Source organism: the organism of the source record quoted next, unplaced genomic scaffold (assembly GCF_019419815.1).
Source record: "Pyrus x bretschneideri cultivar Hongxiangsu unplaced genomic scaffold, Pyrus_bretschneideri_v1 Contig20, whole genome shotgun sequence".
Lineage (NCBI taxonomy): Eukaryota > Viridiplantae > Streptophyta > Magnoliopsida > Rosales > Rosaceae > Pyrus > Pyrus x bretschneideri.
Genome location: NW_025999502.1, coordinates 4,355,409 through 4,368,473, shown reverse-complemented (window position 1 = coordinate 4,368,473; position 13,065 = coordinate 4,355,409). Strand labels below are relative to the sequence as shown.

At 36.6% G+C, this 13,065-nt stretch overlaps 1 protein-coding gene across 3 annotated transcripts; it reads right to left on the bottom strand.

The window, feature by feature from the left end:
- Positions 1–1,412: 1,412 nt before the first annotated feature.
- LOC103930838 (F-box/LRR-repeat protein 14) lies at positions 1,413–13,065 on the bottom strand. Of its 3 annotated transcripts, none has more exons than XM_048583917.1 (16): positions 12,911–13,065; positions 11,332–11,624; positions 11,118–11,246; positions 10,772–10,979; positions 9,662–9,808; positions 8,981–9,055; positions 8,336–8,407; positions 7,942–8,013; positions 7,292–7,363; positions 7,065–7,136; positions 6,525–6,596; positions 4,794–4,865; positions 4,029–4,181; positions 3,835–3,906; positions 2,790–2,936; positions 1,413–2,173 (listed from the first exon to the last, which is right to left on the bottom strand). In XM_048583917.1, the coding sequence occupies exons 2-16, from the start codon at positions 11,527–11,529 to the stop codon at positions 1,983–1,985; spliced, it is 1,752 nt and encodes a 583-aa protein (XP_048439874.1). In that variant the 5' UTR covers positions 11,530–11,624; positions 12,911–13,065; the 3' UTR covers positions 1,413–1,982. The 3 variants fall into 3 exon arrangements, with proteins under 3 accessions (XP_048439874.1, XP_009338496.2, XP_048439875.1); XM_009340221.3 differs by having other exon boundaries at positions 4,038–4,181; XM_048583918.1 differs by lacking the exon at positions 12,911–13,065 and adding an exon at positions 12,794–12,815.

The following is a 13,065-nucleotide window of genomic DNA, read 5'->3' as shown; positions in this document are numbered from 1 at the left end:
TCTCCAGCAAGTCATAAAACTGCGAAATCTTTTAGAGTTGCTTGCACTTGGATCCGATAGTAACATGCCATACCACACCAGTTGCTTCTAAGCACCAGAGAGTCGAGCAGTCAGTACGTAGGAGAGAAATAGAGAGACAAAATACTGCTGCAACCTCAAGGACGTAGGCATACTTATCGAACCACATAAATATTTTGCCTCATTTATTTTACCTACCACGATCATATCCGTCTATTTTACCAGAAGGAATAAATTGTTGAGAAAGGTGACTTCAAACAATGAAACGTGTAGCGAGGAATACCCAATTAGGCTAGGCAAGCAGTTCGATAGCTAAATTCCAAAGAGTTCGGTTCTTTCAACCCGCTTTTCAGGAAGAGTAGGACTACAAATATTCGATGACCTCGTATAATTTAGCTCGCCTAATCCACACCCATTTTTACCTCCAACACACTTTTATTAATTCGTGGTCATTGATCTTCTTCAAATTATTTGATCCAGCGGTCGAAAATTGAGAAGGATGCGAAAAATAAAAATGATTGTGTGGATAGCACTCTCCCATCCGAAATCATGGTTACAACGTAAAGGATTATAAAATGCAAGTCTGCAAAAATGTCTAGTATATGACAAAACAAATGGTGTGTAGCTCAGTGGGTTCAAAACATTCCCTTACAATCCCAGATCCCGATTTCAAATCGGCCATCCCGCAATATCACTTTGGTTATAAAAATATGGGTAAATTATACAGAACTACCTCAACTATTGGTCATTAACAGTTTCATACCTCGTCTTTAAAAAGTTTAAATGTCATACCTTATCTACGAATTTGTTACAATTTCATACATTCTTTCGGTTGTTTGTCAATTCCTCCGTTAAAATGCTAGCGTGGCAAGTGACGGGACCCATTTTCTATTAAAAAATTAATTAATTAAATATTAAAAAAATAAAAAAAATAAAATCATTTTTTTTGGCATGGGGATCCACCCCTTCCCTCACTCTTTCTTCCCCCGCCCCCCTTATCCCACCCAAAACCCAGATCCCTTCCCTACAACCTCTGACCCCTTCCCCACCCACGCCAACATCTCCCCCGCCCCCTCTACCACACCCCCAACCTTCCTTCACCACCCCACCGTCGGCCTCTCTTCCTCCATCTCCACCTCCCTCCATCTCACCCATGGATCCCCCTTCCCTCCGTCGATCTGCACGGGTGGGACACGGGTGGACAGGTGGGTCCCCCATTAAAAAAAAAATTATTTTATTGAGAATTAAATTTTTTTTTTTAATAAAGAATGGGTCCTACTTCAAGACACGCTAGCATTTAACAGAAAATTATCAGACAAACTGACGGAAAGTATGACATTGCAACAAATTCGTAAAATTAAAGACGAGATATGAAACTGTTAATGACCTAATAGTTGAAGTAATTATGTGTAATTTACACTAAAAATATTTATAAATAAACAAGTCTGTCTTAACAAATGATCGCTTTCTATACAACCAAATTTCACTCTTCGCAACCACAGTTTAGCAATACATATTCTTAATTAACATGGTCCCTGCACACACAAATTCCTGACTGCACAATGTGCTCCATTAGCATTTTCTCCATTACCAAATGTTTTCCTAAACGAACAGTAAAATAAAAAACCGAACACAAACAGCATTACAGTACTGTTGCATCTAAGCCATCAAGAATTTTTCAGTACCACAGGTGACAGTTCTGGATACACTAAAAACATAGGATGAGACTCAACAATATAGACATTGGAAGAAAGCTTTATCCACATTATCTTCCATGACAGTTCGATGTCAGATGAAAGCTTCACATGAAAACGGAGCAAATTTCCGAATCCGTAGTTCTATAGACATTTGGAAAACCACATCCACGTCCAACCATATACACAATTACCAGATGTCTTCCTTCCATAGTGTTTTTATATACATAGTTGTCTGTCCATGCTGCCAGAAGCTTAATGTTACAAATTTCATTTACCTCCAGGGCGGAAGTTTACCAGGTTTGGAAGGTCAGTCATCTGAAGCTTCCTTATTTCGTTTGCTGTTACCTTGCAGGACTCCAATGTCAGAGATTTCAAATTCTTCAGCATTTTCAAATGCTTAAGTCCAGAATTTGTGATACGAGAATTTGATACGTTTAAAGAGATCAATCCTGTCAACCCTGCATTTCCCATACAAAAATGTGACAATTAAAGGATAATAATTGCGTTAACCAACATAATTAAAATTGAAGTGTCCCATTGCTTCACAGAATCAATACTGAACCAAGGATTTACGGATATGAGCACTCTCAGAATCGTTTTGATATGCTTTCTGGTACTGCCAACTTTAAAACTTATGCACAGAAACTATAACATGCCTCAATTTTTCCTAAACAAACAAACAGGTATGCCTTACTAATACTTGGAAGGTACTCCAACCAACCCTCTCTCCCTTTCTCATGGCCATCAAGGCACGTCAGGGTTGAAAAAGAACGGGTGCATGCAATTGTCATGGTCATAATTGCAAAACAAAAGGACATTCCCAGTAGCTACGAAGATTGAAAAGTCAGCTAATCAATACTGTATATCCCAAGACGACAATGGTCACCAAATGAAAATAGAATTTTGACCACATGCTAACCGACATTGTCATACATTTATATCCTCAGCGCTTGAAAAGTTTGCCTCACTAAAATGGTCCAATCTCAAACACCGGCATGCCACCATTTAATAGCCCATAAAACAGGTAAAGCTAGCATATGTATCATTCTTATAAACCAAAGTTTGAAAGCATACCAGAAATCAACTCCAAGGTTTTATCGGTCAGGTTGCAGTTCTGTGATAGATTCAATAGGGTCAAGGATGAAAGATCTTTAATATTCTTTATTCCAACATCCGTCAGTCCACCACCACATATTTCTAGCGACTTCAGATCTTTAAAGCCTGCAAATTGAAGATACAATGGGAAAAGAATGAATCTGGTAAAAAACCAAACTCCAAACTGTTTTCGGAACTCAATCCTCTCCACTATGACCAACAGCCTCTAAGATTAATATTTAAAAGACCAGGCAATATTGTTTCCACGTTCTGCAAGTATTATCAATACAATTTAGCATGTTAGTTAAATACTTTATCTGACATATGCAACTATCATGCCCCCAAACAACATAGAAATCTAAGTTATCTCTATAATTATATTCAATAGTATATCTCATCTAAATTTTAACATTCCAAAAAATACAATAAGGTCAGTTACCAAACTCTAGGGTGCAATGTTAAGCCTGCTACTTCAACTGAAACAACTTCCAGATACAATGAGAAAGTAAACTAGGGTGACTCGTCACTCTGGAATATAAGGGTAACACCATCCATATCACGGTTCCCAATACGATATGACGATATGGAAAGCTCATCACTCTGGTCCCATCAATCGGCTAGTTAGCTTTAGGCTTTTGGCTTGTGAGAATAATGGCATTTTTGTGTTTTTTGGGATCTAGTCTTACTTGTTAAGTCCGAGTGATACTTCAAATAAAAAGAACCTTGAGATCTATGTGACTGATGCCATATTCTGAATAAGTGATGCAAAACTTTAATTAAATGTGAGCTCGATGTGAAGGCTTGGTCATGTTATTGTGATTCACCTAAATCTAAACTACCCTGCATCACAACAGGCTTTCCACTTTGCATATAAACTGTTGATAACATTACAAAAAGTTAATTTTGAATCAGCAGATCCAGAACTGCACCAAGAAGTGGTTGGTGTGTGTTTCGGTTATCATCAATAACTCACATGTGGTCTAATTTATGTAAATGAACCAGCAGTGTTAAGTAGTTAACATACTTCGCAGATAGGTTGTTCCAGAGTCTGTAATTCGAGCTCCAAATAGATCCAGGTGTGTCAATCCAGTCAAGCCTGCATCCAAAAAGAAAATAAATGCAGCATTCATAGAATCAGATAGCTTACTGGGTAATGTTGGACAAGACTTGAAAATTTTGTCCGGAGGCCAAAATATCAGAATGCAGTTTTCATCTAACCATGCTTACTTGTAAGAGCTGCCAGTCCAGAATCTGTAATTTGGCGAGTGTCCAAATTAAGGGATTTGAGAGACGAGAGACCAGACAGCTTCCTCAAACCACTGTCAGTAACAACAGTGAAGGAAAGATTTATGCTTTCAAGATTAATCAAACCTACAAGAAACAATCGTCATGTTACGGAATAACAAAACCACAAATTAAAGCTGATAAAAAATTCCATTTTAGCAATAAGAAGTAAGAACAGAGGTGGATCCTTCAGTATTTTCATCTCCTGTATGGTGGCATCAGAGATGGACACCCATTTATTCATAGAATTGCCAAATTTGCAAACCATTCCTTTCTAGGGTTAAAAATCAATAGAAAACACCTAATCCAGAGCATTTCTTTGATTAAAGTGTGTATTTAAAGGAAAAAAACACTCAATGGCCATATACGGAAAAAATGAATATAAATCATGCACAGTTTTGCACACTTTTACCCTATGGGGCAACACTTATGCACACTTTTACTGTATATATTAATGACATCATAATGTCTCTATAAAATTAAATTGTATTCACTTACTCAAAACCAAAGAAAAAGACAGATGTGACTTTTTTTTTCAGTTTAAATTTTATTCTCAAAATTTAGAATACCAAATACAACTAAAAATACACAACTCTCTGTTACAAACTCACTGCCTGTGTCTTTGAGTGGGTTGATGCGGCAAAAATTTAATGAAATTATGCATGGTTGCAAGGCCAAAAAGAAAGGTAAACGTATAACCTGACAGATGGTGAAGCCCACCGCTTCCAACAACAGTATCTGACAACTCCAAACTTTTCAAATGTTGAAGGCCTAAAAGCATGTAAACAAATACCAGCATTCGTCAGATTCTATGTAGGAATAGAAAAGTGGTAAAGAATGATAAAGCTACTCAAAATCAGCACATTGAATATTTAAAATAGTCAGCGTGATTCTGACCCCAAGTATTACAACTCTGCAAGTCATGCCACCAAGATACAATATAAGCAGAAACCACAAAACTCAAAAAAATTATACGATTTCACACATAAGAAAAACTGATCCTTTCAACTGTTATGAAAATGGGTTATAATAAAAAATCACTGATTGATATTATTGAAAATTTTAATTGACAGTAGATTCAGCAGCCACTAAGAAGAATTTAAAATGACAATTTTATTTATAAAAGCTTCTAAAAGAAAGAAAACCACAATAGATACATCAATTTTTCTAAGAACTGCACGTGTGGGATCACTTTTGAAATTCACATAAATCTTTGAAAGGTTCTGAGCAGCAGGATATAACAAAATCAAATGATATTCCTTTGCTAGAAAACAACTAGCAAACCCTAGAATTCACTAGGAAGAATGTCACTAAAAGACTTTTTAAGGTCTATCTGGTATTCATTTTGGAGTCAGTTTTTTAGAACCAAAAACACTTTTTTCTGAAGTCGCATTTGGCAAGCAAATTTTGAAATCCACAACTAAAAAACAATGCTTGATTCTTGAGAAGAGACTTTTTATGTGTTTAGAGTTTTTTTGAAGTCTTTGTCCTCAATAGACTCTTCAACCAGGGCTGCTCTAATGTACATCCGACATCGACACCAACACCAACACCCACTCCGTTCATTTAGCTGCCGCCGCTGTGTCTGTCTGGATCCTGTGCGTCAAATAACCGAGTCCCGTGCGGCTATTTCCATGGCTGCTCACAGTGTCATCACCATCGGTGTAATCCACTCCAACATGACAATGTCCAAGCAAGCCCGCATTATCTGATCTGTCAAGTCCGGAAGACCGGCCAGGTCCCAATCCAATTCGATGAAGTTTTCGACGCTTCTAAACCTGACGTCTTGGTTACTGAGATTGGTAGTATCAATTTGAAGATTTTGGGTAAATATTGGGTGAAACTGGCGCGCCGGAGTCAATTAAAGTTGGCTTCCCTTTCAGATTTGATAGATTACAAGGAGGTGAAGCTTTTCTCTGCGAAGTCATGATCTGAGAATGACTGGGAGACTAGGAGGACATGGAGGAGAGATGTAGTGGTTACTGTGAGGGACAAAGGGTGTGGATAAAACTTTTAAGATTAAAAAGTAATTATAAAATTTCTTACCAAACATCTTGTTGAAATTAAAAACTGGAGCTCAACCCGAGTTTTTATAAAAATCAGAGTTTTTGGAATCAAATTTTAAGTAGGGTACCAGGCCCTTATCCTTAGCTTTTACTCAAATTCCTCTACGATGGGTCTTTGGCATCTTTGTTTACCAGAAATTTATGAATTCCTTTATGATGGATTTATGCCATAAGACTTGATACAAAACACAAATGGAAGTTAAGTTACAGAGGAAAAAAGCACAACAAATACAACTGTGTATGGTAACTCTCATCATTTCCGCAAATATAATATGCAAGACAAACATTCTGGAAAGATTCCAGGTTAAGGACATAAACATAAAGAACAGAAGTTATAAGTATCATGCATGTTTGTAATACTGACCTGTCAAGTTAACCAGCCCTTCATCACCAATCTTACATGAATCCAGGTTCAAGCTCTCCAAATTTGTCAAACCTACTTGCAGCAAGGCCAAAACCACAATTTAAAGATATGCATATATTACTTACACAAGGGAAATTATGGGATCTGATAATGTAGTCAATATAAAAACAGAACCAACCTCCAACTCGCTCAATGAATTAAGAAATTGCATGGTGTATGTTCCATCCAAGCATATATTTCTAATTCATTTAGAAGGGCTTTCTTTATTACTAAACTTTCTCTACTATTGATGAAAAAGAAAATGCCTAAAGAAAGTCCAAAAATCAAGGGAGTTTTAACGAAAAGCCCACGGTACAGTTCACTATAACGAAAAACCACATTTTTACACTAAAAAGTCAAACTGGTACTATTCACTTTACCCTTTATTTTGTCCTTATCGTTAAAACTCAAAGTTTTCAAGCCCTTTTCATTAGCTTTCCTAAAAATCAAAGGTTTGAACGCAAACAAATGCAAGAGTTAAAAAATAAAATAAAAACCCACCTTTCAAGTGCACCAGAAAAGCATCAGTGATGTCATTGAAGCCCAAGTTTAATACTTTTAAGTTCCCAAATCCTGCAGAGTATGAGGCAAGCCACAATCCAAGCTCAGGGCTCCCCTAACAAAAAAATAAAAGTACAACGCAGCCAGCCTCTACGTAGAGCTGTATTCCATGACTTCAACAGAAAAGGAAAAAAGAAGTCATTGGGGTCAGTTTAAAAACTACTTACGGGAGAACTTCTCACATCCTTCATCAGTCAGACCACATCTGCTCAGATTTAGATATAGCAGGCCATCAAGAGCTGGTAAGCAAGCAACACAGATAAATATCAGGCCCAATTAAAGCTAGAACAAAAGTGTACCTACTTAGGCAGTGGAAAAAAATGGCAAAAGTCTTCACATTCAGCTTTAGCAGATGACACGTATAACTTTCAGCTATGCTACTCCATAAGTCATCAGTTATTGTTCAAGACCTAACCAAAAACAGATTCCCAATCTTTTCTGTGCATAATGGTGCATTTTCATCACACACTATCTTTATGGAACAAGAAACGCTTTAAAATGAAAGCAGAAAGCTTTTCAAAGAGTTTAATATTTAATTTGGCTAGACACATACTAATTCCAAACTAATTCTTTGTTCTATTAGCATTTCCAAAAAGTAAACTATCACCAGACAAAATAGAAATGATCACACACATAATACAATCACATAGATATTGTCAAATACGAAGTAATCACATACTTAATACAAAGATGTATGTGGACAATCAATTGATAGTAATTTATCAACCTTATCAATGAGAAAAGGATTGCACGGCATACAACGACCAGAAAAAGATTAGAATGGCTAAGAGAAGTCTAATTACTTCAATATACAAACCTGCAAGCGAGTCCAAGCATGCAGCAGTAACTGGGCATCCCTCCAAGTTCAAAAGAGAAAGATTGTGCAGGCCTGTAAGACATAGAGATGATATAAACAGTTGCATGGAGGAACAGCAATAAACTTCCGCCTAACAACATTCATGTCCGGTTAAGTAGACTAGAATAAGTTTTTTATTAACAGAGACAAAATACTGGCATCCCATATCGATAAAATACTAAAAGGCATTAAGTTTTTAAAAATGGGTGCAAGTAGATAAGCCCTAAGGAGTACACTGCACAATCACAATAGTTTCAAACTATAAAAGATCCATGGATAAAAACTTATTACACATGATTTCTCCTTGCAGCACAAAGATGTAAGCTGTAGATAAATGAAATACAAAAGCAAATACCTTTCAAGTAAGTAATGCCAAAATCAGTAACCTTACTGCAGCAGATTTGTAAGCATTTCAAATTTGTAAGATCTGAAATACAAATGAAAAAAGTAATTCACACAATGTGCTGTAACAGAAATTTAATTCACATTAAAAATCAAAGCACACACAAACATGTATTTAAATTTTAAGACTGGGATTAAAAAAAAATCATGTGAAAAGATAGATCTCTGCATCTAATTTGGCATGGATGCAATTGAGTTGCCAAATGTAAATATAATAGACTGACTTCCAGTCGAAGTTGCTTCGAATTGGTACTTTAGGTATGCTCTGTCTATTTCCACATTTTGCAGATGGAATGTAGATGTGAAACTGAACTTGAACAGCTTGTGGGGGAAGAAATTATCAACAAAGACGGATCAAGGTGGACACAAATTCTTAATACAATATGCAACTATTAGACATAAGCAACACATTTTGGGGGAGAGAGAGAAGAGGGAAGTGGAAAGGGATTGGTATCAAAGTCTGTCATCTGTGTCAAGGGGTGAAGCTAAGAAGTCATATCAGAGAACCTTCTCAATAGAAGTCAAACCCCAAAAATATAAGATTAAGGCCTACATTTCCTTTTCATTGTAAACAAGAAGAAACCAATATGTTCATTACCTGAGAGAGGTTTCATGTCAGCATCGTCTATAGAGTTGCACCATTTGATATTAAGAGACTCTAGTTTTGTTAAGCCTGTACAAAGATTTAAATGAAATGTATAAGGATGATACTGAATTCAAAGTGATGAGAACGGTGGCATGCTGAGGTGAAAGCATTATCCATAATTTAGTACATGGTTCATTTCCAACGTGCATCACAGGAGACATCATGGATCATATTATGGTGAATAATCACTATCAGACATCTCATACTAGACATTTGAGGACCTTTGGCCTACCATTATATGATTGCACTCATACAAGTCCACCCTCCAGTAGATTGTTGTCATATTGCGCAAGTGTTTAATTTATTGGGCCACATATCATTTACAGTATTTTTGTACGTACATTAGTTGAGTGTAAGCTAAAGACATTATCACTTCAAACGGACGCCCGACTCATATTATAGAGGGGTACTAAACTGTATAGACGATAATAGCACCAGCTCCAACTGTGTTGTAGAATAAAGAATGCACGCTTCCTTTGAGAATGTTTTCTCATCATATTCAAGAACATAGGAAAACTATTCTCCTTTACATAATACATAGTACAATCCTTTGGACATGGTTGTACTTTCTACCAGCACCTTCAACAAAGAAAATAATTCACTTTCCAGATGACTTCATTTAGAGGCATTTACCTTGTAGATGAACAAGTCCACCATGGATCCCAGGGCATTTCTCCAAGTCCAACTTCATCAAGTTAATCAAACTAGCAAACGCACTTATTCCATGAGCAGTAATTGCACTGTTTCTTCTAAAACTCAAATTTGTCAAGCTAGACAGACCTGAAAGAATCTAACAAAATCATATGCAGAACCCTTTTTCTTTTTCTGAGAAGAAACGATAAAGTTATATTAAAACAGTGACATGAATTACAAAAAGGTGGATAAGAAATCCACCATCTAGCAAAACTAGCTAGGACCTCTCAAGTAGATTTACAAGTAACTAAAGCTGAACCAAATTCATTTTACAGCTGCTAACACATCCCTCACTTATGAAAAAGAGATTATTCCCTAAACTCATTTGAAACTGATGCCCAAAGGGCTGCCCAGTATCTTAGTCTACCCATAGTTCTTCTACCCCCACTCCATTATAATCCTCAAAAACTCTTGATTCCGCTCCCAAACAAATGTTCCAGAAACCTGCCAACACCAAACAACCCCACAAAGCTTTAGCTTTCCTCCCCTTTCCTAAATCCTCAATGATGGCAACCAACTCTCATAAATATTTCATTTGCAGGTGCAGTAAGAAGGAAATACAACAATGTTGAGCATAAAAGGGTTAACAAGAAAAGAATAGGAAGAATAAGTGTAACAGTAACAGTGTTGAACGAATAATGAATGCTTTGTAAGTGTGGAAAACAATTCAGTCTTGTACAAAATAATTGCAGACATGGTACAAACTCCAACTATGTATGCTACACAGGTTATTTATCACAAAGAAGTATCAGATGACACGCCATCCCTCCCCAATCATACCTCATTTTTCTCTTGGTTCTCAAAATTTCTTATTTAACACTGAGCTTACTAAATAGTTCTAGCTGATTATAAAAGGGATGTGCTATTCCAACAGCTATCTTGGCAGGCCACAATGGGTAACAAAATTTTGTGCAGATATGCTTCATCTTTTATCCAAAATGGCTTTGGGAACAGCAGAAAGAACCATATAAACTGACTATATTGCAAATTGATTTAATACTAGAGAGGAAAGCTATCTAAGAAACAAAAACAAAGATTAAGATGGACTACCACTGATGTGTTCCAGGCCATGGTCTGATATGTGGTCACAATCATTAAAATTTAATGCTTGGAGACTTTTGCAATCTTGAAGATAAATTAACCCATCGTCAGTAACATCAGAACCAGAGAGATCCAGAGAGAGTAAAGATGACCCTTGTGAGGAGATGACATCCATCCAACTATCATTTACATCAGGACATTCCCCCAAGTAAAGATCCTTCCAATTAAAAAAAAAAATGAAAGAAACTTCCAAGGTCAACATGACACTGACAACAAAGATGAACAGGATGGCACTGACAATTTTTTTTAATAAAGAATTAGAAATGTGATTGCCAGCATTACGAATAAGAGTTACCTGCAAAGCACAATCACGGAAACCTTCAAAAGAAACATCAGTGAGGCATCCAGAGTAGACCAACTCATTAATGATCTGTTGACTAATATCTCTTGGGAGCATGGAGAATGTGTTAAATTTATTGATGTCCTGTAAATCAAAGCAACAATTGCAATAAGCCAAAATATAGTGAACCTCAGTCCCAAGTACAAGAAATACTCCGAAAAGCAATTACCTTGCATATTTTTCGGACACACAAGTCCATGAGAGAAGGACCGTTCCTTGTGCCTGGTTGAATATCCAAAACAGGGCGGGTGAAGGAGGTTGCCAACCACTTTGAACTCCCACTTTTAGCATATCTCCTAGAAAACCCTCTCTGAAAATCATAAACATCGTCTTGGTGGTCTCTCTTCCTAGAACAAGCTCCCCCCATCAAGAAAATACCTTGTAACCAATATATCTTATAAAAACTGAATCAGAAGGTTATTTATCCCTTCAACAGCCAAACTGGAAACTTTCATTACAAACCTGTAAAAGTAGAGGGCAAGTACTCAATACGGTAATCAATTGACCTTGCAAAAAATGCCTTTAAGCACAACTCATCAATTTATTTAATGAACATTACAACATATAAAGAGGCAGTTGGTCCAAATTCTAGCAGCATAAGAGTACGAAATACAGCTTTCATGCACAAAAGTGAGCAAACTCAAAATGGTGCTTATTTGTGCTAGAACAGAAAAAAACTAAACCTACAAAACAGTGTTGATGCATAAAGAAAGGTCCATATATGGAAATATCAAAAGTTCATCCCAACTAAGCCTTTACATTGTCCATAACATCCCCCCGTGTCCCCCAACCCAAAAATACAAAGAGAAAGAAAAAGGATTGTCCTGATTCCTTTTGCAAACTATGTGGGGTAGTAGACGTGAAACTTTCTAGTACTCAGTTTATAAACAAAAGCCATATTCTCCCCAAACTTTCTTGCAAACATCAACATGGAATGATCAACAGGAAAAACCGAAACTACACAGTATTGCCGCTAAAATAGACAACGAAAGAATCAACCATGGCAAAGAATGTGTAATATTCAAGTAATAACGCAGGTAAACAGGGTAGCTATTAATCTTAGACATCAGTTTAGCGATAAACAGCTCCGCAAACACTTAGGAACATAATTACCGAGCCCAGATTTTCTGGCTACTTACAGTTAACACCCAGTTTACAAAGACTAGTCACTAACAAACCAATAATTAAAGCAGAGCATTAACATTTGAATGACAAGTTTTACGCACACTTGCAAAAGACGATTAATTTGTGTGTCCATTTGTAAACCAAGGTGCACTAAAACTTGTAATTCATGCTCGAGTTTTTTAACTAACTGTCATAAAGGAAAGAACTTTGGGTCACATATTGATCGGCATTAAAGAATTTCCTTTTCGTCTTCCCTTATTTTCGACTAGTTTCACGCATTCCATCAGCACACAGAGAACAACTACAAAAAGAACTACAATTTTGAACTTTCTGCATTTTTATACTTCATTATTCTGAATTTTCTGAGGAAACAAACAGAACCCATCATCGATAACGGAATAATGGAAATGTTAACGAAAAAAGAAAACCACCCACGAGTGAAAAATAAATATTTTCCTTAAAAAAAAAAACTCTTATTTTGGTTGATGAAGCGAGCAAAGGCTTACAGCAGAGAAAAAAATCACTTTTTTCCTAGGGAAATGAAAATTTTCCAGAGAAACAAACAGCCCATAACCAAAACAAAATCAGGAGTTTAACAGAGAAAAGTGTTTCTCCAATCGTACCTTGAAGGCTTGACCCGATCATGATTTCGCAGTTTGATTTTCCAGAAAAAGGAGAGATGAACAACTCCAAAAGGTCTCTGTTTCAGTGCTTTCTAGAGACACAGAGAGAGAGTGAGAGCGACTCAGAGTGACGGAGACTGGAGGAAAGTGCGAGA

What these genes read in the sequence shown, in the direction of transcription:
- LOC103930838 (XM_048583917.1), bottom strand. Translation starts at nt 11,529, where the DNA reads ATGGGGGGAGCTTGTTCTAGGAAGAGAGACCACCAAGACGATGTTTAT. An exon ending in TCCGTGATTGTGCTTTGCAG is followed by an intron (nt 10,980 to 11,117) that starts GTAACTCTTATT and finishes TTTAATTGGAAG; the next exon opens with GATCTTTACTTGGGGGAATG. An exon ending in AGGGCTGGTTAACTTGACAG is followed by an intron (nt 4,866 to 6,524) that starts GTCAGTATTACA and finishes ACATGCTTTTAG; the next exon opens with GCCTTCAACATTTGAAAAGT.